The 27,240-nt window shown below is 43.0% G+C and overlaps 1 protein-coding gene across 1 annotated transcript in view; it reads right to left on the bottom strand.

Moving 5' to 3' along the window:
• Positions 1–27,240, bottom strand: part of Megf10 (multiple EGF-like-domains 10) — a 164,378-nt gene that overhangs the window by 6,411 nt on the left and 130,727 nt on the right. The window contains exons 13-22 of the mRNA NM_001001979.2: positions 26,514–26,616; positions 15,230–15,376; positions 13,934–14,068; positions 13,333–13,461; positions 9,305–9,433; positions 7,135–7,263; positions 5,121–5,249; positions 3,038–3,274; positions 1,647–1,774; positions 537–660 (exon numbers count right to left, since the gene is read on the bottom strand). Of these exons, the coding sequence (NP_001001979.1) occupies positions 537–660; positions 1,647–1,774; positions 3,038–3,274; positions 5,121–5,249; positions 7,135–7,263; positions 9,305–9,433; positions 13,333–13,461; positions 13,934–14,068; positions 15,230–15,376; positions 26,514–26,616 (1,390 nt within the window). The remainder of the gene's footprint in view (positions 1–536; positions 661–1,646; positions 1,775–3,037; positions 3,275–5,120; positions 5,250–7,134; positions 7,264–9,304; positions 9,434–13,332; positions 13,462–13,933; positions 14,069–15,229; positions 15,377–26,513; positions 26,617–27,240) is intronic.

Below are 27,240 nucleotides of genomic sequence, written 5' to 3'. Positions count from 1 at the left end.
TTGTTGGCCAAGGCTCAGGAGTCTATACAGAACAGTGGTTCTGATCCTGTGGGTCAAGACTCCCTTTACAGGGTTCACCTAAGAACATATGTACATCAGATATTTATATTATGATTCACAACAGTAGCAAAATTAGTTATGAAGTAGCAATGAAAATAATTTATGGTTGGAGGTCATCAGAACTTGGGGAATCATATTACAGGATTGTGGCTTTAGAAAGCTTGAGATCCACTGCTATTGAGGGACAGGATAAAAAAGTTTGTAATAGAAATGAACCCTACCAAATAGAAGCCTGGCCTTGGCTATTAGCTCTTGAATGACAACCTCTAAGATTTTTTAATACTCTGACCAATAAAAATATTTTGTTTTCCTAGAAACTCAGTGTAGATGTTAAGGCTAGTAGTAAGCCCTACCGAGTCATTAGACATACTTCATTATTTGGGTTGGGTGCCTGTTTCTAGTGGATGGCTCTACTGCACACACAGAAGAGTGAACACTTAGACTGTCAAGTATGCACATGCACTCGTGGGTCTCACCAAGCTCATTGAGGTAGCCTCCTTGCTTCCAGTCAGCTGGCAATGTCCCAGTGCAGTCCACCAATGTCCCTCTCTTCCCTGGATTCACATTTTTAAGATTCACAAACAGCTGATTGTTTTTTGACTATCAAAACAAACAAACAAACAAACAAACAAAGAAGATGATTTAAAAAGAGAACACACTGGAGGAGAGTAAGTTCAGAGTTCACAGCAAGGTCCTCCCCTCAACTCAGGCTGAGAATAGGTGAGGTAACCCATCTCTGACATGCAGAGTGCACATCCCTCTGTCCAGATCCCTCTGTGACCTGGAAGTCTTCATTTCATACTGTCACCTTTTACCAACTGACTTCATTTCAGGTTATAAATGAAGAATTTTAAATCGCAGAAAGGAATTGTGGGTGTTAGTCCTATGAAAGTCTCCATGATACTGTGAGTCCCCAGTGCCTTGGCCATTCCAGTAGGCATCAACATGACCGTGAGGTCCTGTATGAGACCTGGCAGGATGATGAACATGGTATTTGGGAAGGCGAAGTGCTATTTAACTCTGAGGTACCGCAGTGAAAAACCAGCACTGTCAGTTTAATGATGGCCAAGCTTGATATTAATTAGCTTGATATTCCCCCTTTCTTGTTCTGTTCCTTCTTTCCCTAGTAGAAACCTAGACAGTGGTGAGCCAGATAATGGAGTCTGGGGACAGGAGTGGGCACAGTGGGAAGGTACGTTTGGAACTCAGAGCATCCTGGGAGCACACAGAAGCACAGATGGTCAGAGAAGATAAGCTTGGTGATTTCCCAATGGATCTTTACGTTTTCATTGACATCATCATGAGATATCATTTTCATCTCATGTAAAATGAGGAAGGTTATCCCTGACGGAATATAAACAGTGCGGATTGTTGCCAACAATACCTTAACACACACAGTGCCCTTGAAAGAGACTGGAAGCCATTGTTACTTAGAGGTGAGTCTTCTGGGGTTGCTCAGCCACACTGCGAGGACAGCTTACGAGGAATCGAGTGGGCAAGAAACAGGAAGTATCTAGCAGTGGTGAGAATGTGTGCCTCGTCTCTCTCCCCTCCCCTTGTTCAGATCCCTGAGGCGTTTCTCTCACCTTTGCAATGGTCATCCTGTCCCTATTGTTCACATGAGGGGATGTGGCACACTGGCTAAGTGTGTGATAACTGGGATTGGTAAAGTAGTGGCTGTTGGCATTTCCACCATTGCTGTGAGGCAGGGTTTCTGCAAAAAAGAGAGGAAATGGTTAAATCAAAATGGTTGTACAGACGTTTTCTTCTCCTGCCCAGTTCACTCTTCAAAGCCCCTAAAGGAGCAGGCAGGGCTACTGCCTCCTTGGAAATTATGAATGCTTTCTCAGAAGACTGCTCTGAGCTTTGGGGCCTGTAAACACAAAGATGGTGTCCTAAGAAACTACTGCATCTACACCCATGGGCTTCTTTTAAAAATCATTTGATTTCTTGACACAATAATTCTGTGCTGAAAACATACTCTTATGTAAATTGCCTATTTTGCATGTTCTCCCAGAATCATAATATTTATAAACATATAGCCAAGGTCCTTCAGTAGTTGCTGAAGACGGAATAAGATTTTCAGTTTCCTCAGTGTAAGAGAAAACTTGAGTGTTTCTCCCTTTGATGGTTGACTGAATGCATTGATGGTGCTCTCTCCCCTCCCTCCCCGCACTACTTGCACCAGGAAGATTCAGAAGAGGTTTCATGAGGGGCTGCATTGGCTCTTGCTAATGCCTCAGGCTTGTCTCCTCTATACCTTGGTTCTTTCTAGTTACTTACGTGTGCAGGCACAGGGCCAGAGGGTGCCAACTGAAGCACACACAACAGAGACTGTGCTCTCTCTCTCTCTCTCTCTCTCTCTCTCTCTCTCAACACTCATATATGCTCTCTCTCTCTCAACACTCATATATGACAGAACTTGGGACTGGCTGTTCAGCAGAGACTATCCATGAATTAAACTGCCTAAATAGAAAACAACCATTCATTGATCCCAAGTTAAAAATCCTCATTGAAGGGTTGGAAAAGTTGGCTCCATGGTTAAGATCACTTGATGCTTTTTCAGAGGACCCAGATTCAATTCCAAGATCCCGAGCACCCATGTTGGGCAGCTCACAACTGTCTGTAACTCTGGCTCTCCTGGGGATCTGACTACTTCTTTTGGCCCCACCAGGCACTACATACATAGATACATACATACATACACACACACACACACACACACACACACACACACACACACGCGCGCGCTCGCTCAAATAAATCTTTTCAAAAGCCTCTGAAAAAAAATGAAAGTGATGATTTTTCTACTGCTAAGATATAAACCAACTCTCGAAGCACATAAACCTCTTCAGAAGGTGAGGTCACATCAAAACAAAAACAAAAATGAAAACAGTCAGACGCTATGGACTCACACCAGATCCGAAAGAACCTAACCGGTTCCCTGCAGGTCAGTCTCCCTGCATAGCAGCCCTACCTGCGATGGTATAGTCTGCATTGATGACCCTCATGGCGGGGGTGTAGGTCACGGCCGGCATGCTTGATTCCTTCCTCTTCTGCTTGTGTCTGTAGATGATGAACAGCGCCAGCAGGAAGAGCACAACAAGAACGAGGACCACGATGCCCGCGATGGCCCCGATCTGATAGGAATCGGCAGGAAGGGCGGTGCTGGTCCGGCTTAAGCTGTTCAGATTGCCCACGATGATAACCCCAGCTAGGAGAGGGTGGAAACAGACCGAGTGTGGATGACCGTGGGCCAGATACAGGTTCTATGTCCATTAAAACAAACCACCCCAAAACCACGCCCACTGGCCTAACGCCTGGGTGTTTTCAGTCCACGAGTCGCTTCTTTGGAAGCAGAGCATGGTGAAAGCAGACACTCTCCACTTTCAAAGGTCGCTGGTGCCACGTCCCGGCTCCAAGCCCTCGGGAGGCAGTGTATGAACCCTGAGAGTCAGGCACGGGGTTCAGAACTACTCATCTATTCCAGATTAAACCCAGGTTGGCAATTAGTCTTGGGTAAGAATGTTTCTAATTTTTGTTTTGCTCAATGTGTTCTCTAGTACTGATCTTACATAGGAATAAGCCCTCCACGCCCACCTGACTAACTCGATCTTTCACTTACCCTTAGTATTTTTAAGAGCAATTAGCCCTCTAAACAAGCAGAGCTCTGATGCAAACCTAGGTCAATGAGCCTCTTACTGCTAGACACACTATCCTATGAAAAACTATTTTTCAGCGGCAGGAAGATTTCTCCTGATAGTTCCTGGTAATAACACCTTTACCCATCAACGTCAAAACTCCCAGTGGAAGTCCCTCTCATAACCACCAGGAGAACATTCTCAAAGGACCTCCTGCCCCAGAGTGTTAGAACTGTCCACGTACTTCCATGAAAAATATATTTGACAAATAATCCCAGATGATTACAATATGCACCCCAGTTAAAACAACACAGACACAAATTTCTTTAAAAGGTAAATATACGCCTGTTTTTCAATTCAATCACTCTCTTTCGAAAGTGTTGAGCCCAGAAGAGATGAGATTACGTGTCACACGTGTCACACGGGGACTGGCACTCATTGCTCACACAGCCTTAGCAATGACGGCCAAACACTGGAACTATCGATTTGTTCAAAAACACATTTTAATTTCAAAATACTTATGGTAACTAAACAAAACTAGGCATAAGAAGAATACAATGTGGTTTCCCTAGCTGGGCTGCCTTGTCTGTCATCAGTGGGACAGAATGTACCTAGTTCTGCCGGGACTTGAGGTGCCTGGCTGGGTTGGTACCTAGGGGAGGTTGATATCTCAGAGAAGAAGAGGAGGGGGTTGGGAGGGGTTGTGTGAGAGGGAGGACTGGGGGAAGGGGGCTTCAATTGGGATGTAAAGGGAATAAATTAATGAAAAACTACAAAAAAATACAATACAATTATCTTCACAGGAAATTCTAGAAAAAAAAATGCAAACAGTGGCAGAAGGATCAGTGGTGGCCTGCAATGTACGAAAGAAGTAGAAGAGATGACAGGCATACAAAAACAGGTCAGCGAGTGATAGATAGTATCCTTATTGTGGTGGTCGTGCTTCAGGGATATATACACATATATGTACATATATATACACATATATACATATAGACACATATACATGCATATATACATATATACACACATATATATGTACATACATACATCATACATACAGGCTTCAGGTTTCAGAAAATTGTGTAAGGTAAATGTATATGGTTTTATATGCCAGTTGTGCCTAAATAAATCTAAAAGAAAAAAATAGAAAGTTTGTGGATTTTAGAATATGAAAAGCCGTGACATTCATGTCACAGCTATGTGGCCTGGGGGACATTATCTAACTGCTATAACCTTTAGCTGGTCTCTTCCTCTATTAACAACAGGGAAAATAAGGTATCCATCTGGCAACCACATAATCAGCTAGCCTGTATGAGTCTTAGTTAGGTCTACCCATGTTAGTATAAGTGAAAATACTTAATACTGAGTGTGCACAGCCACACACGAAGAAACAGTCGTTATTTACTAGAACTTTACCTTGGTCACATCGTGCCCCTTTCCATCCTGGGCTACAGTAACACGTGCCAGTGATGTGGTCACAGGTGGAGTTGTTCAGACAGTCACAGATCTGGCGACAGCCATAGCCGTATGTTCCCGCAGGGCACTCTGGAGAGGAAATGAAGCCACTGTATCTCCCAGGTTTGGGGGAGACTAAGCCTGCCTTCTTCTGTGTGTTCTGCACATCAGGTGGTGAGCCTTATCCATGGGTTCCTGCTTAGACAGACTGGGGCCGCCTAAGGTATGGGAAGCTGGACCATGGTCCTGGAGCCATGGTAGGCTTCACAGTCCTGCTTTTCAGTCATTATGGCCGAGCTCCTGATGCATGTGCCTGCTGAATACCCACTGCTCTGAGGTATAAGGAGAGGGTTCGTGGGACCCCCGTGAAGCAAACACAAAAAGCAATTTGATGTGACCCCATCAGTCAAATCTGTGGGTCAGAGAGAACTGGACCCAACAGGGTGAACTTGAGATAATCCCTTCAGAGCACACACATTTTTATGTAGGCTCTGGGATTCTTCGTGAAGACATGTTCTCGCTGAGATTAGCAGGAATTTGGGACAGTTTGCATTATTTTCTAGGTAACAGTTTGACACAGAATGATTCATGTACAGGTTTTTCATGCTGAAGTTTCAGAGGCTAACATAGTACAAGTCTTATGATATGCTGTTATTCAAAAGCATCCTGCAGGGGGATGGAATTTAAATCTGAACGTTTTCAACACAGATGTTGTTTGCAAAGTGAACAGCAGGGGGCGATGTGCTATTGCTATCAGAGTCTGGCAAACCTAGTATTCTTGGAGCATTGGGAGCTTCAAAAATAGGGTCATTTAATTCCACATTCATATTCAGAGCTATCATGGCAGCACTTAAGAGGTTTTTCTTATTAAGACTTTAACTGGTTGCTTGGCAGTTGAATGCAAGTCAGTTTAGAGCCTGTCCTGAGTGCTAGACCTTGGTTTAGCAGACAGGCATAGATAGCATGTATACACACAGAGACTCTGTGACTCAGTATATGTTTTATGATCACGTGAAAAGCACACATTGTGTTGCCTTTGTCTGGAACCGTCTCTGGGTGGCTCTTTACTGCATCTGCACCTAAGGCCAAGACCACTAAGCTTCACAGAGCCCGGAGAGTTGGAGTGGAGAAGTAGAATGGTGGTTCTGCCCACCTTCCCAGGATATACCCTCTCTACTGTGCCATCTTTGCAACCATCTTCCCAAGAATACACTCGTGGTCGATGGTGATCTCTCACTTCGCCTCGCCTTGGGGCTTTTACCATCACAGAGTGCCACACACAGCTTTGGCCTTTTCCTGTTTCATCTTCTGTACTCAACAAAGGCCACAGAGGAAAAGAATAGCATGCTCATCTTATATACTTCCTCGTGAGTGGATGCATAGCTCGTGGAAACTGAACCACAACAGAGATGGGTAATTCCTACAGCATAGTCTCCCTAGGACTAAAAAGCAAGTGTAGAGGCTATGTGTTGTACTGAAGACTAAGGCTCAGATGAAAATGTGTTAGTGGGAAGAGTGAAAATCATTATCAAAAGGGTGGCAACATTGGCTTGGACTCACTTCCACACCCATTCCTGAGGCTAGCCCCAGGCCCCAGGACATGTCCCTTGCCATTTCTGTCCTCTGGTGTCAGTCTGGACTCACGGTTGCCATCAAGGGAGACTGGTCATGTCTGTTAAGCCTCTGAGAAACCATATCCCAAAAATAAGAGAGGGAGGGAAAGCCAAGGAAAAGATAATGGAAAAATTGAGTTTGACTTCATTCTTCCAGTCTCCTCCCGTCTACCCAGAGTGCCAGGTGGAAGTCCACTCAGAACTCGGAGGACAGACAGACAGCAAGGGTTCCAGCGGGGAGGTCTTGAGAACAGGAAACCAACTGTGCTGGCAATTAACCGTCAGTCACATGACTCAAGCTGCAGCCACACTGCGTTAGCATCTCTGGATTGAGGAAGGTGACCCAGATACCCTGTACTCACTCTGTTCACAGTGCCGTCCCATGAATCCCGTGCGGCAGGTACACTGCCCCGAGATATGGTCGCAGTCAGCTCCGTTTTGACATTGGCATATCAGTGCACAGTCCTTACCATAGAAGCCCAGAGGGCATCCTGTGTAAGAATGGAGAACAGTGGAAATCAGAGGGCTACCTTGGAGAAATGCCGCTCCTGCCTGCAGGCACTAGTGGACGAACTTGAAGGCCTTCCAGTACTGTTCAAGAGTAAAGGCGTTCCCATGCATCTCAGCTATCACAGGGCTGCTTGGACGTCTCAAGTCTGGGCTCCTTCAAGGAGATTGTAATCCACAAGCTGAAGGCAGGAGAGTCCCCAGCTGTCAGTATAACCATTGCTGGTGTCTTCTACAAAGCTCCTTGGAGCCCTGGGAGGATGCAGTATTCCCTCTCATCCTCCACTCAGTTTCTAGAACCCTGGATTTGAGTTCCCTGGACTGAGTTCTTTGTATTTAGAGAGTTGGCATGTTTGTTTGTTTTTTTAACCTTTAGTACAAAATGACTCAAATTCTTGTGCTAGTCCTATCTACTGTATCCATTTTTAACTTAAACTGTATTATCCCTATTATCAACTATATGGGATAGGATCCTTAAAGTCAAACCCAACTGTGTTTCATCGTTTCAAAGGGGATTTAGAAAGTACTTTAAGTCTTCACATTGCTGCATGGCTTCCAAGGCTTACATCACCAGAAGCCTGGGGTGGAACACACACACACACACACACACACACACACACACACACACACACACACACACACACACTTGGCTTACATGTGTCAGCAGCTGCTCTCTGCATGAGTGCTTAAGGCAGGACAAAAGCTTCGATATAGGCAGATTTGTCAGTTGTTTCTAAATACTGTCCATGCCTTTATTTTGCCATTTAAGGAAAGCTCGGATTTTCAGAAGCAGGAATGACACACACAGGTCTCAGATGCCAGCACACAGTAACACCCTCCCATCTCAGACGCCAGCAGGCAATGACATCCCCCGTACCACCCGCTCTGTCCCGGATTCTTTCCTTTCGTTTTGCCGTTTACTCTTTAATGCCCAAACATTACCAAGGTGGGTCCTTCCTATGCTATAGATAAGAACTAAGTCCTGAGTATCCCAAGTCACACAGCTAGTAAAGGGCAGGATGGCAGGGGAGACCAGACCCATGCAGGTGCCACTGTGTCCTGCTTTGTCCACTTTAAAAGGTTCCTCTGCTTAAAGCAGCCCCTATGTTTAGAATTATAAGTGACCTAATTGTGTTTCCCTCCCTGCTAAGGACCTCAAACATCTTTATATATGTGCAACTCCAACTGTTCTCTATTATATTTACAAATTAGTATTAGATAGGAGTTACCTACTTTCATCTTTTCTCTTCAACATGGCTATTCTTTAAAGTTATGTTACTATTGATAATATCCTCAATGAATGCCTTCCTGGTTTGTTTCCTTGGTTCCGCTGAAAGCCGTATAGCATTTCTCCACAACGTGTGTTTGCACATTTCATGTTGTGATGCTGAACAGTTAAACACCACGTGGGGTTATAGAAAGGGCAGTATGAGATTCAGGTTAGGAGTAAAAACCAGAAAAAAAATGGTTTTTAAAACACGATGCTGGGCTGATAGTACAGAAATGGACAGAACTGCAAATTTCACAGGTCCTGGTCCAGATGCACCAAATCAGACACTGTGGGGTGAGGGCCAGGCATCTGGAGTTGGTTGGTGCTTATAGGTAAACCTCATTTTCTTTTGGAGCACACAGTCAGCCAAGCAGTGAGATGTGTGACTCTACTGACTTCCAAACTCCTATCATTTATTTTCCCATTTGTACAGTAGGAAGAAGTGAAAGCATTTCATACAAGAAATACAGTCTGATAGAAAAGAGAACATTACACATTGGAAATGAATTACACACAGCGCTTGCTCCATCTCAATGTCCTGATATGAGCTAGCCGAAGGATGCCTGGAATGTGGGGTTCTTAACACTCAGAGAAAGGTAGCTATCTAGAGGTCATTAAGTAGGTGGCATGTGCTTTGAAGGATCCCTCACTGACCTAACAGGATACATACAAGCAGGGAAGCTATCTTCTCTGTAGCTTGGCTCCCCGACTCCCCCGTCCCCCGCCTGGTGAACACCAGAAGGCCCCTTGCTTACTCTGAGTGCAGTAGAGCCCCGTCCAGCCAGGAGTGCATTTGCATTCCCCATCATAGGCGCTGCAAAAGGCTCCGTTGTGGCAGTTGCAGGTGTGGATGCAGTTCGGACCCCAGTGCGCAGGTGGACAGGCTGAAAGCACAGCAAGTGTGGAGAGATGAGTCGGATGCCCCAGGCCAGCACCAAACAGAACACTCCACCCACCTTCTCTCTACCATCCATGTGCTGGGTTAATACCACTAATAAAGTCAAGATACTCACAACTCACTTCAAAGACTGAATTCTGCACCAAACCCACAAGACAAGGCTGGTCACAGTAACTACCATCATTACTGACACGCACGTTTATGGCTTCCGAGGCTACTTGAGGGAGCAAGAGTTACTTTAAAAAGTCAGTTGTTAAGCAAATGACACCCACCGTGTACCTGGCACTGTTTTAGGCCCAAGGAAAAGCACAAAGACAACAAGGGAGTATGAACCACTCCCAGAATACTTCTATTTTGCGAGGAAGCAAAACTACTAGTCAACTGAGCGGCAGAGATGGGAGGAAAAATCAGATGAGGTAAGGAGGACGAGAAGGGGGAGAGTTTCTCCTCAAACCCAGGCTTGCCGAGGAAGGAGCGACTGAGTGAAGATTGGGTGTGTGTGTGTGTGGGATTTCCCTTGGAGCTCCTAGGTCATGGGCTCAGGGTTTTTATTTCCCTTGGAGCTCCTAGGTCATGGGCTCAGGGCTTTGATTATCCAATCCTGTCCTGGTCACTGGGCTCCAGAGTTGCCATTAGAATCTCATTTTATGTGCTAAGGTTCCCAGCTATAAGAATCAGTCTATTCATAGGAACTCTGGATTAGAAGACATAGAAAAGAACACATCCACTAAATCCACTGCTGGACAAAGAGGTTTTAGAAAGCAACGTAAGTGTGAACAAAATAACTTCATTTATTTAAAAAAATGTATATATAGTTTTATTTATACTTCATCTTCAAGAAGCCATTTAAAGAGATGGCTACTTACGATTTCCGTTTTATTACCTGATTGAGACTATGGAGCAATAAAGAAAATAAATGAGTCTGAAGTCATTTCAAAATGAAAAGCATTTCCCAGAAACGTATGTACCATCTTCACCCAAGAACAAGAGAAAAGTAACAGCGGACAATGTGTGGTCCTCAGGAGTATTACAAAGGGTTTCCTTGGTACTCTCCCTTATATTATAGTGGAGGAAGTTTTGGGTCAATAGTGGGTAACAGGATGTTATCCAAACTCATACAGATTCACAGCAATAGTCACTATTTGGTACGTAAGCATGACTGGCTTCACTCTTCAGGCTACAGTGAGTCTCAGATGAAGACAACTAAAATGCGGCCACCCTTCCTGATGTGGCCACAGCACTCAACAACCTCCTTCTACAATAAGAAAAGTCCAACTTGTTCTGTTTCACACGGCATCCTTAACCGTATCTCTTTTCTTTTTATATTTACATATTTTAGCTGTGTTTCTGTGACTGTGTGAGTGAATGTGTAATATGTTTATGGGATGTCTCCCCCCCCCCCAGCTTGTTTCGAGGGTGCTGGGATCCAAACTCTGGCCCTCCTGGTTCCGGAGCAAGAGCTTTAAACCCTGCAGAAATCTCTCCAGTTCCAAACAAACTACACTGAATGATGCTTGATACCTGGAGGATATGTTTCTAAGTTGGCCACTTAAAGCAAGCAGGCTCTATTACTGAGTTGGTTGCGACCAATGGTTGTAAATAAAGATCATTCAAATCGTCAATTTCCAAAGGTAAGTATAGAGACAAGGCTTTAGATGACTCGATTCGTCAAGGACACTTTCCCCTTTAAATGTACCCCATTAGTTTTCACAGCCTCTGCTTGTACGCCAAAGGAACTCCCCATTTCTAAATTAGCTGATGACCAGCCAAGAAGAAATATTAAGATGGGCCCCCAGAGACCATAGGAATCAGTGAAACACGGTCCCCAGGAGAAGCAAGGCTTGCCAAATGGGTTTCCTCTGCAGTGATTATGGGGACAGGCCATGCTATTGTCTCCATTCACAGCGCTGTTCTCATTCCTGTTCCTTCCAGCACATTCCTCTTCCAAATGAGGAAGTGACCAACTTCCAAACTAAAGAATATGGTTTTAAAGGAGCAAATTAGACCAATCATGTTCCAGCACTGACGTTGGGTCTTTGTTTTCTTTCCTAAGCCCTGTCATTCATTTTGAGTACCTATTCCTCAACCTGCTCCTGAGCCAGCCTGAATCCATCAGAGGCTTGCAATGCACAGATCTGAACATATGGCGATTACTTTTGGAACCCTCCCAATGGATTAAAACACACACTATAAAATCACCTATAACAACAAGCATCCCTCTCTCTAAAGGCTTTCTTATCCCAGCAATGGGAACCAGCCTAAATGAAAGCAAAACTAATTCAGACAAAGACATATTCCATACCAATTAATATGTACAGATTGATTATAACTCTAGAGTGAATTCAATGGCCAGCAAACTACCATGTAGAACAAGAGTCATTCCTTGACCTATCACATGTGCACCATAGTAGATTCGATATGAACTGAACATGAAAGCTGTGATGAAGGTAGGCAGACATGCACTGTCTTTGGTTAAAGGCTGAATCCTTTGTGAAAGTGTACAAACTAGCCTCTCAAAGTCTGTCTTGTGGTCACTTTCCTCTCATCCCGGCACTGGTAGTCCAAAGTCATCAATATATTTCCTCCTAGGGTAATACTACACCCATCCGAAGATCAGTTTGAGAGTTCCTGGGGAGCCAGGGGAGAGGACAGCTGTGAGGTGCAATAATGTGGTCAGTCTTCCCAGGAGCCCAGAAAGTTTCTAAGACTCATGTCATTTGCTTTTGCTTCTACTTCTTCATGGCTCCATAAATTTCTGGATGAGTACATGACAAGAAGATAGATCTCTAAAGACATTTATTTGTGTTTTAGGTCAACAGAGAATAGGGATGGAGATGTAGCTCAGTTGGTAGAGTGTTTGCCTAGCATCTCTGAAGCCCTGGGTTCAGTTCCCAGCACTGCATAAAAGCAAGTATGGTTGTGTATGCCTGTAATCCCAGCACTCAGGAAGTGGAGGCAAAGATCAGAGGTTCAAGGTCATCTTAGACTATATAGTGAGTTTGAGGCTAGCCTTGGCTACATGGAATATATATGTGTGTGTATGTATATGTATATATATGTGTATATATATATGTGTATATATATATGTGTATATATATATATATGTTCAATGACTAGCCATCCATTGATTTTATATACATATATGTTTCATGTATAATTATACATATTTGATATATATATACACATATGTATATATACATATATATATATGAACGAGACTACATAATGAGGCAAGCTTTGGTTACATAGAGCCATATTTATGATAGTCATTCAGTACATATGTATATGTATATGTATATGTATATGTATATGTATATGCATATGCATATGCATATGCATATGATGTATATGTATATGTATATGTATATATACATATAATATATATACATATAATATACACACACATATATACATATATATATATATATATATATATATACAGATATTCTTATTATTATATTTTTATTTTTTTTATTCCTCCATTTTAAACTAGACCTCTTGATGGAACAGGATATAAACCCAACACATAAAGGTAACTATGTTTTCATATATATCATTAATTTACATACATATTATATATTACATGTATAATTACATAGATATTTGATGTGTTGATATATTCTATATTGATTTATTTACAGATATATAAACAGTGGATGCTTAGTCATTGAGCAGTGAATAAGAAAACTTCTTATAAACTGAGGTTTTTTCCAGAGACTCACATCAATGTATCAGTAGATATTGATAAGTCAGTGCAAAGAGTTCTTAATTTAGAATTTATAATGCATTTAACAAATGGTCATGGTCATATATTCTTTCTGGATCATACAAAGTCTCATCATTCAGACATAAGAAGTAGACTGGTTGTTTTCTAACAAGACTTACGCTGGGAGCAGTCACTGCCAATCCAGCCTGGGTAACACTGGCAGGATCTGTCGATGGGGTTACAGGTGCCATTGTTGGTGCAAGTACAAACGCCTGCACAGTTTTTCCCAAATCTGCCACTGGGACACACTGTGAATAAACACAAGTCCAGTCAGCTATAGTTGGAACGCACCTCACAGAACACTGAAAACGGAAACCATTCCAGGGTCACACCCAGCTGCCCACTGCCTTCAGTTGAGAAGACACATCCCCTAATCCCAGATGGGCTCATTTTTACAAGCACATGAAACCACAGGCTTCATCCCAGCATCGCAGAAAGTCACTGTGGCGTTTATAGAAATCTGAATTATAGTTTCTCACTGAGGGAGTCAAACTCCTTCCTTGCATTGACTTTTCCTGAGGGGGTGGTTCTAATGAAACCGTAAGACACAAGCAAGGGAGCTGAGAGTGTCATGCTGAGGCAGAGCCTCCAACATTATGTTATTTTCAGAATTACTTAGAGCTGGTCACAGCAGGGCATGTGTGGCCTTTCAGAATTCTGAGTACAGACCTAAGGAAGCTTGACCTTCCCCATGGCTCTCCCGGGTGCCCGGGTGTTTACCTTCATTGCACAGGGCACCGGTGAAGCCAGGTAAGCAGTCACACAGGCCCGTGATGTGGTGGCAGGGCCCACTGCTGTGCACACACTGCGGGCAGGTCTGGCTACAGCGATGTCCATAAAAACCGGGGGAGCAGACTGCAAATAGAAACTCATAGTTACTTCCCCAAGTTGGGTTTATCTCCTGCTCCACACAGAGGTTTACTGAAACTGGGGGAATAAGAAAACTCTAACCGGTAATAGGGACTTTTCAGGCATGAAACAAGAAGGCAGCTTTTAACAAGGGAAGAAGCCACTAGAGTCCAGATTTCCCTGGGGTGAGGGGATGTCTTCCGTATACCACTATCTTCCAGCGGTTGACTCAAGGCCAGCCCTAGACCAGGGGCTCGAAGACGTTTTGTAGAACAAATAAGGAAATGGGGAAAATGAAACTCTAAATATCAGTATCTCAATTAAGCATTGCTGAGTTATTGTTGAATGATCCATTATTCTTCAAGAATCAAGATTGGCAAAAAACGATAGACACATGAGGTTTGAAGATATTTCTTCTTAAAAAAAAAGTACAGGTGAATGCCTGTGATTAGATTAGAGTGGGTGAGGAACAGAACGCTATGGATCTGGGTACTTCCAAAGGCTTTATTTGGTTTTAAATATAGAATGATGGCATAGAACTCTTTAATGGAAAAAATCAGCTGATTTGAGAAATTACAACAGTGCATGTTATAACCAGTTACATATTCTTTCTTGGTTACATGCACTGAAAGATTTAGTGAACTGTTGCAGATCATGTCTTTGTTCGAGGTTCCTACGGAGCAACATCAGTGGTCTCCATTTTTAACTTTCAATTCTGCTTTCCCCAGGGCGCTGACTTTCAGCTTACTAAGGGAGGTGTGTGATTGCCTCAAGGTTTGGCTGATGTTGGCTTCTGGTAATTGAGGTGAGGCTGATGCCAAATTGCCGAATAAAATATTTACAGGTCAGTGGATTTCTGGAACACCATTTGGGCACTCCAAGGAGGAATTGAGAAACGTGTCCTGATGATCATGCCAATGAGGTAAAGAAATAGTCACTAAGAAGAAAGGGTTAACGCCCCCATCTGTTAAGTTGGTTCTGGAGGTTGGAAAGGGTAAAATTCTTGGGGAAGTGTTATTTGAGGACAGTTCTTCAAGGACTCTTCCCTCAGCTGCCTCAAAATGTCACTAGGAACTAAGGGGTGGGGCAGAGATGATTCTGTACATAATTCCCAGGAAAGGGGACACGAGGGGTGGGGGCAGAAAGCATCATGTAGGAGACACTTACTTCTCTGGCAAGTGGTGCCTCGGAATCCGGGTGCACACTCACAGATGCCATCATCCGGAGAACACGAAGCCCCATTTTTACAGTAGCAGGGCAGCGAGCAGTTAGGACCCCAGCGTCCCTCAGCGCACACACTGTCACAGTGCACACCTGAAACATCACACACGGGGTGGGGATGAGGGAGGCGCAGTGTGGAGACATGAGGTCACTAATACAACAGTGGGGGTCAGGAATGGTGCACAAGCAACTATTTCAGACAACAATAAGCAGTAGAGATGGCACCAGACTTAAATCCAGTTATCATCGCATCACGTGTACACACTAAACGCACAGAATCATCCTAACGTCATCTAATACCCGGAACTCCCTCCCACGCAGTCAAGGAGAGAACATTTATTTCACCACATTGGCTTTTCTTCTTTAATAGAAAGGACCAACAGGGAGCCCCAGGGCCCTGTCTATTGAAGGCAAAATTTATCAGAAAAAGAAAATACTATTGATTTCCTACTTGTGCCACCCCACCCCACCGCCATTTTGTTTTTACAGAGAAATTTTAAAAAGCACAAAGTGATTAAATTATGCCACATGAAGGAGACCCTACTGGGGAGGAGGGCACACAGTCCTAAAATATTTCAAAGATCTAGTGTGCTGGGTGAGCTGACACACTCACATGTGTCGCTGGATTTCACGTAGAGGCAGAATAGCCCAGCCCAACCCTGTTTAAGTACTTTGGTCTAAGTAACTCTTATGAAGCTGTATGGAGCTAATATTTTTACTTGGCAGATAAAGAACCCTTAAACTAGTCATGACCCAATAAACACACCTACAGGAAGCCAATCTGTGAAGGAGGAGAATAATGCCAGGTATTACTGGAGGTACAGGAAAGTCTCATAAATTCATATTTGAAGTACAACAGGGATCTCTGTGTTACATCATAACTCTCAGAGACCTTCCCCTGCAAAGGAAAGAGTTCTAACTTGGGCTGCGCTGGTGACTGCTGGCCTCGGACCATGGGATAACACAGGGAGGATATACTCGCTCTTGTATCCCAGAAAGCTCATGGTGACCCTGCCTGGAGGACACCAGGCAGGACACACCACATTTTGTCTGTCATTCTGGAAAAAGGTTATTGTGCCCTGAACCTAATGGGATGTCATTGCAAATGACCACAAGTATGTCGCCAGGTTAAAGCCATTTCTGTAGAATAATTCATTTCTAGTTTTTCCTGTCTCCATGTTCATCTTCTAGAAAAGTCCTTAGCATGGGAAAGGTTGGCAAATCAAGCCCAGCTCCATTTTGTCCAGCTCAGGTCAGTGACAGACTTTTATTCTGGAGGAAACCAGTTGAAGAGAGAACACTGACTGGGGACTAAGTTTTCCCCCACAGGATAAGTAAATGGAGCGGGAGCCTGTTGTTTTTCTTGTGTTCACACACATCTTACTTTTCAAGGTCTTTTGGGAAGCTGAGACAGACTTGTAAATTCTACACCCTCTGAATGTGAAGTACCAAACTAATAACTCTACCACACAGAATCGTCAGATAGTCAGAGGAGCTTCGAACTCAGGAGCAGGCTGCACATGAAAGTCTTGCTTCACGTCTAAAGAAAATACTAGCAAGCCTAATCAACTTGCCTGGGGCTTCCCTCTCCATTGGAACTCAGGCTTTCCATCCTTACTGTAAGCCAGGGCTCCTGTTTGACAGCCAAGGTGGGAAGGGGCCACCTGCTTCCCAGATTCAGATGTCCTTGGGCATTTTGACCCAGAGCCATTCAGGTTAATCTCAGAGGGAAGCCTGAGGATGTGGAGCCCAAACAATTACCCAGATAACCTTATAATCAACCTGAAAACTACTTCTGACTTCTCAGTACTGTTTTTTTTTTTTAATGCAGAATGGGGTTTGAGGGTTGATACTTGGCCATTTAAAGTGACTTACTTTATCAACTGTTGGCCAAATCACATTACATCTAAATTCAGCTATAATATATAATATACAGCTGTAATATATAGCTGTATTAGTCAGGATTCTCTAGGGAAACAGAACTGATCGGGTAATCTCTGATATGTATACTCTGGTTTATTAGAGTGGCTTACAGGCTGTGGTCCAGCTATTCCAGCAATAGCTGCTTGCTGGCAGAAAGTCAAAGAATCCAATAGTTGTTCAATTCATAAACCTCAATGTCTCAGTATACAACAGGATACCAAAGACGTTGGTTCTAATGCCAGCAAGGGAACGAACTTGCTGGTAAGAAGGGCAAGCAGGCAAAGAGGAAGCCCTCCTTTCTTCTGTGTCTTCTACATAGGCTGCCACCAGAAGGTGGGGTCCAGATTAAAGGTGGATCCCTCCCAGGTAGACCCAGCCACTTGGGTTAGAGTGAATCCCAAATGTAGTCAAGTTGACAACCAGAGACACCGCCACACTGGTTTTGAGTATTATAGGTTAACATGATTTGTGGATAAGCACACAGGGTTAGTTATGAAAAATGACTGAAGGCCAGATGTAAATTAAGTGATCCTTTGGTACTTGATTCCTCTTCCCTCAAGAGACTTGTCCAGCTGGCTAGCACACCCATCTGTCATGATCAACTTCATCAAGGTAATTTTTCCAATAAGCAAAAAGCACCATGGAACAGCAAAGAGAACAACTGGGGGTGGGGGGGGACCCCCCATGTTTCCCACGATGTACCCATCATTCTCTTTCGGAGACTGCCTGCCTGCAGCTGTATAAGCATATCTCAACGGAACCAAGCATGCTTTTTAAATAGCTTGGGTTTCTTTACTTTTTAGGATTGCAAAAGAAAACTTTCTGTCGAATGTAAACTATAAACATCCCATTTTTCTGTTCTCTCTGGGAAATTCAACTCTCTTCTTTTATTCTGGGTAGTAAAGGAGTCATCTTTTTGTAGATATTGACACCTAATCTATTTCAAGACAAGTGTTAGAGATGAGACAAGCCCACAGAAAAGCAAGATGGTGCTTTTCCTCTGCAGCATCCTTTATCCTACATCCCTACCTCTCCTCGGATCCTCCATGCTTCTTGCCATCTCTTTTATTATATATTCAAGGAAGGGCATGATAAATCTATTACTGCTGGGATCCTGTTTTTCCTAGAGATTACTAATATTCCAAGAAGGCCCACATTTGGAGAATCTAAGAAATAAATACCAAAGTGTAAAACTTCAGGCAGTGAGAATCACAATTAAGTCCTGGTGAAGTGTTCCTTTGAATCACCTTTTGGCATCAGGTCAGGGATGTGTGAGGCATGCTGCAAGATCAAGAGGTGCTGAGAGAATTGTGAATTTGCTTTAATACCGCCATCCTTTCGTTATTTCTATTGATCTCATATTTGCCAACTTTGGTAGGGCCCATCAAACGTATCTTCGTTTCCTTATTTGCCAAAGATGAAAAATAATTTAAGTCAGTACGCCTTCTAGGAATCTAGCTAGTGTTGGCTTGTTGGTAAGACATCCTCCAAAAAAAAAAAGTTAACTCCAGGGTGATAAAGCCGCAGATCACAACCCCAGCTTTGTCTAGTGACCTGGATCAAGGAAGAGGAAAGACAGGTCTAGGCTGAGGGAATAGTGGGTACACAACTCAAAGTTCCAACAAGTATTGCAGAATCATTCAGAAGTATTCAGAACTTACCAACGTTGGGAACAGGTGAAACTTAGGAACTAGAAATACCGAGAGAAGCATGTGAACAACCATGGACCCATGGAGAATAGCTAAAAGCATCCTACTGTGGGAGGAGACCCTCTCCTGCCCCCACACTCATATGCCATGTTATCAGAGACCAAATGAGGGATGATGGCATGGATACATTTGTGTTTCATAGGAGAGTGGATGATGGTGTGAAGAGATGAGTCTTGGAGACAAAAAGTCAGGAGACAAATTGAGATTATTGAGGTGACAAATGGAAAAAAAATGAGAAGACACAGAACAAAGCCACCCACAAGGGAAGAAGAATTCTAGAGACAGATGGAGAAGATGCAAGTGGAAAGTTCCTCTGTTCCCTACTCTACCCAAAACAATGTATCCCGTCAGCTGTGAGAGCGAGAGAGCCTGGCTGCACTCACTATCTAGGAACTAACACACATGGAGGGTAATGCTTGGCCCTGGGTACCAGGGTGTCTTGATTAAGGAGGTGATGTTTTCAGTGTGTCTGCCTCTGGGGTGGTGTGTGCAGAGAGGATGTGACCAGTGAGCAGTGGGAAAATACTTGCCCTGCACCTGGGGCCTCAGGAGGGCAGAAGCCAGAGCAGGGAGGTCCTCACGACATGGGTCCTTATGTGTGCTAGCACCTTTTCCTTCCCGAATCAGGAAGGTGAACTTTTGTGTCCTGGGAGCCGTTATCCCCAACTAAAGAGGAATAGGAAAATAATGAAACACTCTAAGACAATTTCTTTGGGATGTTGACCAAGGAGCAGATTAAAAACTTCAAAACTAGTTGCTTCGGAAAATAATTTCTAAAATATTTGGAAGAGGGGGGCAAATGGGAAGAGGGTGGGTTTAGAGCTGTAAGCAGTTTTGCTCAATGGAAACACTTCTTCCTGATAAAATTTTGAATGCTGATAAGGAGATCTGTGAGGGAGTGAGGGAGTGTTTTTGCCAGGACTGGAGACAAAGAGCCCATTGATAGGCTTCTCAAGTTGCTAGGCAATGGCTGAATGACCGTGATAAACTTCAGCTAGGCAGCACTAAAGAGATGTTCATGCATTTAATGCCTGAAGCATTAAGCCGGGGACCTCCCCGGAAAACCAGCATTCCCTGGGCACTTGTGATTGCATGAATGTAGTAAATAAATCATCTGGGACGTACGTCATTATTTCCCCTCTCAAAGGCATAGCCCCAAATCCTCATACTCCTTACGCTATTACAATGTCTGGCATGTTGGGGGAAAAAAAAAGAAAACTATTTTGATTCAATGTCCTGACCCTGGCCAGCAAACTATTAAATACATGTTAGAGTAAAACAGACATTTGTTAATAATCCGTGGGGTAGATGAGTGGAGGAGAAGAACCATGGTATCTGGTCATAACTTCTCTTTATTTCCCAATCCCCAACATCTTCTAAGTGATGGCACAGACGGCAGAGGCAAGTGATCCACCAGCATACCACCTCTGTCCATAGTTTGTCCTGACAGAACAGGAAAGGAGTTGATGCTATTTTATGTCTTTATTCCCAGGGCACAACCACCACGCTGGTGTAGAAAGAACATGGAGACGTTCGACTGTGGTTGTGGAATGACACCTGGTTATTGGATGTTGACAAAAAGTCTCTCTCAGTCATAGATAACAGGGAGGCTCACATCTGTAGCCGCAAGACCAGCCTGCTAATAATCACTGCCTGCCTTAGTACAGCTCTGGGTGAAGGCAAACAGCAGGCTGTGGGGCAGAGTGGGAAAGCTAGGGGCTTTTCTGGGGCCATTCTCATTTCAGATACTCTGTCCATCAAGTGAGGAAGAGACATACAGACTGGACAGGCACCCTACGCGTCCACATCTAGAGGGTTCTAGGAGTGAGTCATGTCCACTTGTGGTTATTTGGCTACTTGCATGTTGACTAAACCCTCTAATGTAGCTATTGACTTTAACTTGGTTTCTCGCTTATATGACTCTGGGATGTCTTCCTCTTGCCCTGTCTCAAGCCCCTTGTGGTAATTATATAGGCATCGCTGAGAGTCTTAGGGTGGCAGAGAGCTACATAGGAATAGATGAACCCCAAAGGTAGTTTTCATTTGCCTCGGTGGTCACAGTGGTGTGTAGGACAGAAAGGCTGCTTAGTTCTGCTTCTGGGGGCCATGGAGAAGCTGATTTCTTGTTATTGATAGCCCATGGGTTCTCCTCTCAGGCCTCCCATTCCTGGCTGAGGGCCCCACCTCTGATTCCATTCTGCATTCCTGTCTCCCTACCCTACCACATTGTGTGATCTCACTCACTTTCCCAAGGGTATCAAGGGCTGCTGTGACATTTACCCCCTTTCTGACAGTTTAGTATTCAATTTTCCTGTTCAGGTACAAAGGCATCTTTGAGCATCCTCTTTTCTTTTATCATTGCTATGAGGCTTCTGTCAAGAAATGGTCCCCTGGCCCCGTAATCAATAACCAGGAAGATAAGATGTACCAGATTCCACTAGACAGACTGAAGAATGCCACTCTCTTGGCGACTGGGCTAACTTTTTAAATGACAGAAAGGACCACCAAGTAATGGGCAGGTAGCATTCTAGACAAGCGCCTCTGGAAGACACACAGCTCAACCCGTGTGCCCAGGAGAGCATCCTGAGAGACTGTCAAATCTTTTCAAAATCTGCACACACACACACAAAATGCTTCATGGACTGGTGAGAGCTTCCTCCTCTTCCACTCTTCCCCACCCCCCTTCTCTTCCACTCTCCAAACTCCCATTCAGTAGGTGTTAGATGGCAACTGGGAACATGCAAATGGAAGGCATTCCCAGGTGACAGTGATCTTGGCCAGAGCTGGGAGCCAGGCCACAGATCGCACATGTTTTCAGACAGCTGGAATTAAACGGTGATTAGCTATAATGCTCAGTGAGTAGGTGTTCCTGGATGGCTGAGCCCAGAGCAGACAGGAAGAAACATCAACCTGTTTCTACCGTTTTTTTGTTTTTTGTTTTTTATTTTTAAGAAAAACTTCATAAAGCCTGTCACTCCACTACTACTCTTGAAAACTGCATACCCACGTACATCTATCTGTGAAAATCTGTCTATCTAGTTATATCTCATCTGGAATTGCTCAATCATTTCTGAAAAGCTAGTTTCAGTTTATAACCGTGTGGGATGTGTTTGCACACACCAGATACAGTATGTGAGTGCACGTGTGTATGTGTGTGCAGTGTGTATACTGCTGTGTACAAAGCCTAAGACAGCCTCCATATCCTTGATCACAGTAACACGTGCCCCTCAGATTCGAAAGAGTTAATATGTGTATTCCAGTTCCAGCGGCATTTCATCTCCTCAGCTTTCCAACGAGGTCTCTTTCTTTCCAATAAAACGATTTATTCACTCAAATTGTCAACAAACTGAGGTTTTAAATATCTACGCATGGTAAACGGCACTTCCTTTCTTTGTAAAAGTGGTGCATTAATTCGAGAAAGAGAAGTTAGAATATTAATGAGTTTCTGTTAACATTCACAGTTTTACCTTGCTAAAACATGCTAACATGTAGATCTATTTTCCTTCATATAAAAGAATATTTGAAATTGTATATAATTATGTCATTTCTCCTCCTTCCCTTCCCTCTCTCAAACCCCACCTTATATCCATCCTTGCTTGCTCCCTTTTAAATTTGTAGGCTCTTCTTTATTTAATAATTATTATGTATACACACATATAACTTATATCAACTTATTATATATTACACATATAAATATATGCTAATATATTTATATATAATATTATACATATATAATTTCAATGAAGTTATGCCATTTGAGCTGACAAGGCCCTCATTCCCCTAATAACAACGACAGATGAGCTGGGCGTGGTGGCGCACGCCTTTAATCCCAGCACTTGAGAGGCAGAGGCAGGTGAATTTCTGAGTTTGAGGCCAGCCTGGTCTACAGAGTGAGCTCCAGGACAGCCAAGGCTACACAGAGAAACCCTGTCTCGAAAAACCAAAAAAATAAAAAATAAAAATAAAATAAGAATGACTGATGATCTTCCTGTTATTAAAATCTCAGTTCCTTTAAGAAGATACAAACCTGAGAAAACACTGCAAAGTTTTGGGTGGTGATGACTCCAGGCTAAGAAATCAGACTTCCTTTGAAGAGGAGGTGATCGCTCTGCAGTCTACGTATACTAATGTCCTCCCCTCTGCTTCCAATCTCCCCTTCATGGCCAACCCTGCCGGGGTCCTCACTGGCTGAACACTTAGTTCCATTTTTATTTCCTCAGTCAGGGGGAAGAGCCTAAGCCCTGGATTGCAGTTCACTGAGGTGCAGGACGCCTCCCCATTACATCAGGCTGGACCCTCTCCAGCAAGCCATCCCTCGCATGGCACTTAGAACAAGCTCAGCAACAAAGAAAAGAGTAGACTGATTCCTGTGCCTTCCTGGGCTTAAACCTGGCCCCTGGGGGGGGGGGGGGAGCTTCCTTCCTGTTGTAAAAAGAATCTTAACAAGGAACTTAGTCAAAACAAAGTTATCAGTGAAAAGAAAAAGAAGATGAGTCTAGTCATGGCCGACAACAAAATGATGTCCTGTGTAAATATTATACAGAAACTCTTCTTTCTGTTTAGAAAAAAAAAAACCCAACTCTCATTCCGATTGTGATGTGGTTTTAAACTTTCTGAAGCTGTACCCCCATGCACACACACATATGTTTAAACTTTCTGAAGCTGTACCCCCATGCACACACACATATGTTTGCTTGTACCAAGTGAGCACTATGAGTGTGGGGAATAACCTTTTAGCAGGCTCAATGACTGACAGCTACTTATAAACCCAGGCCCATGGAAAAGACCCAGAGAAATGAGTCACTAGGACCACTGGGCTGGCTTGAGAGCAAAATTAGAGACATAAGTACAAGCTACAGAGCAAAGAGACAGACAGAGAGAGAGAGAGAGAGATATCCATGACATGAGACAGGAAGCAGGCTGGTCACAGATGGGGAGAGGATTATACGACCACATTGTGTGGCAAAGCCAGTGCATTCCCACAGGAGCCTGATAGGTCTAAGGCCAGATGGGGGATAATTTGTCTTACCCCATGACCCAGACTGTGGAATGCCAGGAACACATTTTCTGACTGGCTTTAAGCCAGCTCATCTCTTGTTTTCCTCTTGTATACTAGGGTATGCCTTTTATAACCTGGCTTTAAATCATCAGAGCAGGTTGACACTTGAGTTCTGACCGGTATGTTCAAGGATACCTCCAATTCTCTATGTATTTATAAGACAAAAGTAGATTTAGTAGAGTAGGACCCAAATCAAGTAATGTGGCCTCTCCGTTAGAATCACTCTGAATTTACCGGATAATTAGTGCTATTTTTCACACTAAAGTCACTGAGAATGAAATACTGGTCTGTCCATTTTGCAAAACTCAAAAGCTCTAGTGAAATCACAGATGTTATTTAAGGCCAGCTTCAAGGTCAGTGATAAGGGACATAGAAAGGTGGACTTTCGTACTATAAAGCCAAGTTCACAAGGCAAGAAGGAACAACAGGGATAGAGGCCTTGAGTCCATGAGTCACTCCTACTGATGGCAGAGGAAGTCATTGTACAAGCTAACCCTATCTGATAAGGTAGCACTGACACATGACACTAACACATGACACTGACTCATGACAGCTCATCACTGCTTTCTTCTGCCTTTCCATAACCGAAGAAGGGCTCAGCAAATTCTAGAAGGGCTAAAGGTCCCCTTGAAGGGGTTGCTGGTGACAGGTCATGCTTGTTAATGTGAAGATTCAATGTGGCTGAATTCCTAGTACATCCCCAAATTAATCTATCAGCTAAACCCCATTAAGTTTCCATCTTGCTTATTTTTAGAGATTAATGTATTAAAGCTAAAACCCATGTGGAAATTCAAGGGCTCCAGCGTTTCAGGGTTGGACTGAGCCAACCATAAAATGGGAGCAAGGTTGGAATGTCCACACTTCTCCCAAGTTAAAACCTCCCACAAAGCTACTGCAATCAAGGGAGAATTTTACTAGTATGAGAACAAACATACAGACTGATGGGATTGAATAGAACATCCAGAAATCAGCTTCACGTCTATGGGAAATTGACTTCCGGCAAGGAATAAGTTAAAACATTCAATAGGGGGATAGAATAGTCTTCAAAAAACTTTTCTGGGATCACTGGTTACAGAATAAAGTTTGCCTCCCTAATCATACTATGTAAAAGATTAACCCAAAGTGAACCAAAGACCTAAGTATAAAAAGATAGATATAGATTAAATAGATATAGATACAGATGTAGATAAAACTTTAGAGGATAACACAAAAATAAATCTCTGTGATCTTGTATTAAACAATGATACCTTTTTTTAAAAGATTTCTTTCTTTCTTTCTTTCTTTCTTTCTTTCTTTCTTTCTTTCTTTCTTTCTTTCTTTCTTTCCTTCTTTTATACAGATAACCATTATAGATGATTGTGAGCCACCATGTGCTCTCTGGGGCTTGAGCTCAGGACCTTTGGAAGAGCAGCTAGTGCTCTTAACTAATGAGCCATCTCTCCGGCTTGATTCCTTAGAATCGATACCAAAGAGCACAAGGGAACAGCATTTTAAAATTAAACAAAGTAGACTATAAGAATAGAAACTTCTGCTTCAAATGACACTGTGAAAAATAACAAAGGAAAAAAAAACCAGAAAATACAATGAAATGTTTGCAAATCATGTCTGGTAAACATTTATATTATGTGGTCTTAGAACTCAATGACACAAAGAAAAATAGCTCAGTTAAAAAATTAATGACAGCTTTAACTAGATATTTCTACGGAGAATGGTTATAGGTGGCCAATAAATGCACAGGATGGAGCCAGAGGAGCACAGAACAAAACCTCAGAGAGGTACCACTTCACACCCATGGAGATGGATGTCACCAGCAAGACAGATGCGTTGGTGGGGATGTGGGGATGCTCAGATATTGCTGGTGGAAATGCAAAGTAGTCCTGCAAGAAGAGCGATGTTCTTGCTCATGATTTACTGTGGGCTTTGAAGATGGCACTAAATGTCTAAGCAAACTTGTGCATCATGAGTAAAAACATCATTTTCTTCCAGTACCATGACACTCCTGATAAACTTCCTAGCTGAAGTCATAAAGCCACATAAAATAAGGAGGGAGTTTCTACTGTATTAGAAAGTGGTGTTCAATCATACCATGAATTTGTCATGACTCAAATTTTTGACAAAGATACAGTTTTTAACTTTAATTTCTAGGAAAGAGATTCAATATTTGTATATGAACTATATTAGTAGTAGTTAATAGCTTTATATCTATAGTGATTCTAATTATAGTTTGGGGATTTATTTTATTTTTTTCTTTTCTCTAAATAATCAAAAAATATCAGAGAAATCTTGCTGGCCTACATTTTAGCAACGACATCTTTCATGAACAACCAGCTCAATAGACGTGACTACCCTGGGTGACTGATTATTCACACCCAACACTTAACATTTCATGGCAAGAATGTGTCCCCTTGCTGGGGACTTTACTGCATTTTGAATTTTTTTCTGAAAAACTGAGCTTTCTGCATTTCTTTGAAAGGAGCAAGCACCATTAGATACTGAAGTGTGTTGGTTATCTCTTTCAAACACTGCCCGAAGCTCCTACCTGACCATCCAGGGAGGCAGCGGCAATGGCCTGTAGTGGGGTGACAGCCATCTGCATGGCTGCAGTCACAGCGCTCGGCACAGTTCAGCCCATAAGTGCCATCCTGCAAGGAAGAGAACATCAAAGCCAGCAATGACAAACCTAGGTATTCACATGACAACAAGCAAGGCCCTGACATGCTTCTTAGGAACATACATCACACCACCTTTCCCCATGATGCAAAATGCAAGCCTGAGGAGGTAGCATGTTAATGTCACTTCAACTCTAGCTTAGCCCTGATACAATAGTTGGGAGATTTGCATGGTTAAACCACTCATATACATATGCATACATACAATAAGCATAAGCATGCCAGTTGACTGAGAGAGCCTTTTTCTTATCATTACCACAACTCATAAAAAATGTTCACTTGTCTCTAATTATTCTCACAACATAGTTCAGACTTCCCTATAATTGTCTTCCTTGGAGGAGAAAGAAGTTTTTGTCCACCTAAAAAAGATACACATACACACACACACACACACACACACACACACACACACACACACCACAAACATACATGTACACAGTAGATAGATAGATGGTAAGTACATAGATACACAGATGTTATTATAGCAACATAGTAACATAGTTACATAGAAACATAGTAATATAGTAACATATAGGTGTTACTATAGTATGTATCTAAGTATTTACTATGAACTTATCTGTCTAATCTATCTAGTGC

The sequence above is a fragment of the Mus musculus genome, chromosome 18 (assembly GCF_000001635.26).
Source record: "Mus musculus strain C57BL/6J chromosome 18, GRCm38.p6 C57BL/6J".
NCBI classification, from domain to species: Eukaryota; Metazoa; Chordata; class Mammalia; order Rodentia; family Muridae; genus Mus; species Mus musculus.
The sequence above is the reverse complement of the archived record's forward strand: the minus strand, read 5'-3'. Positions and strand labels throughout refer to the sequence as shown.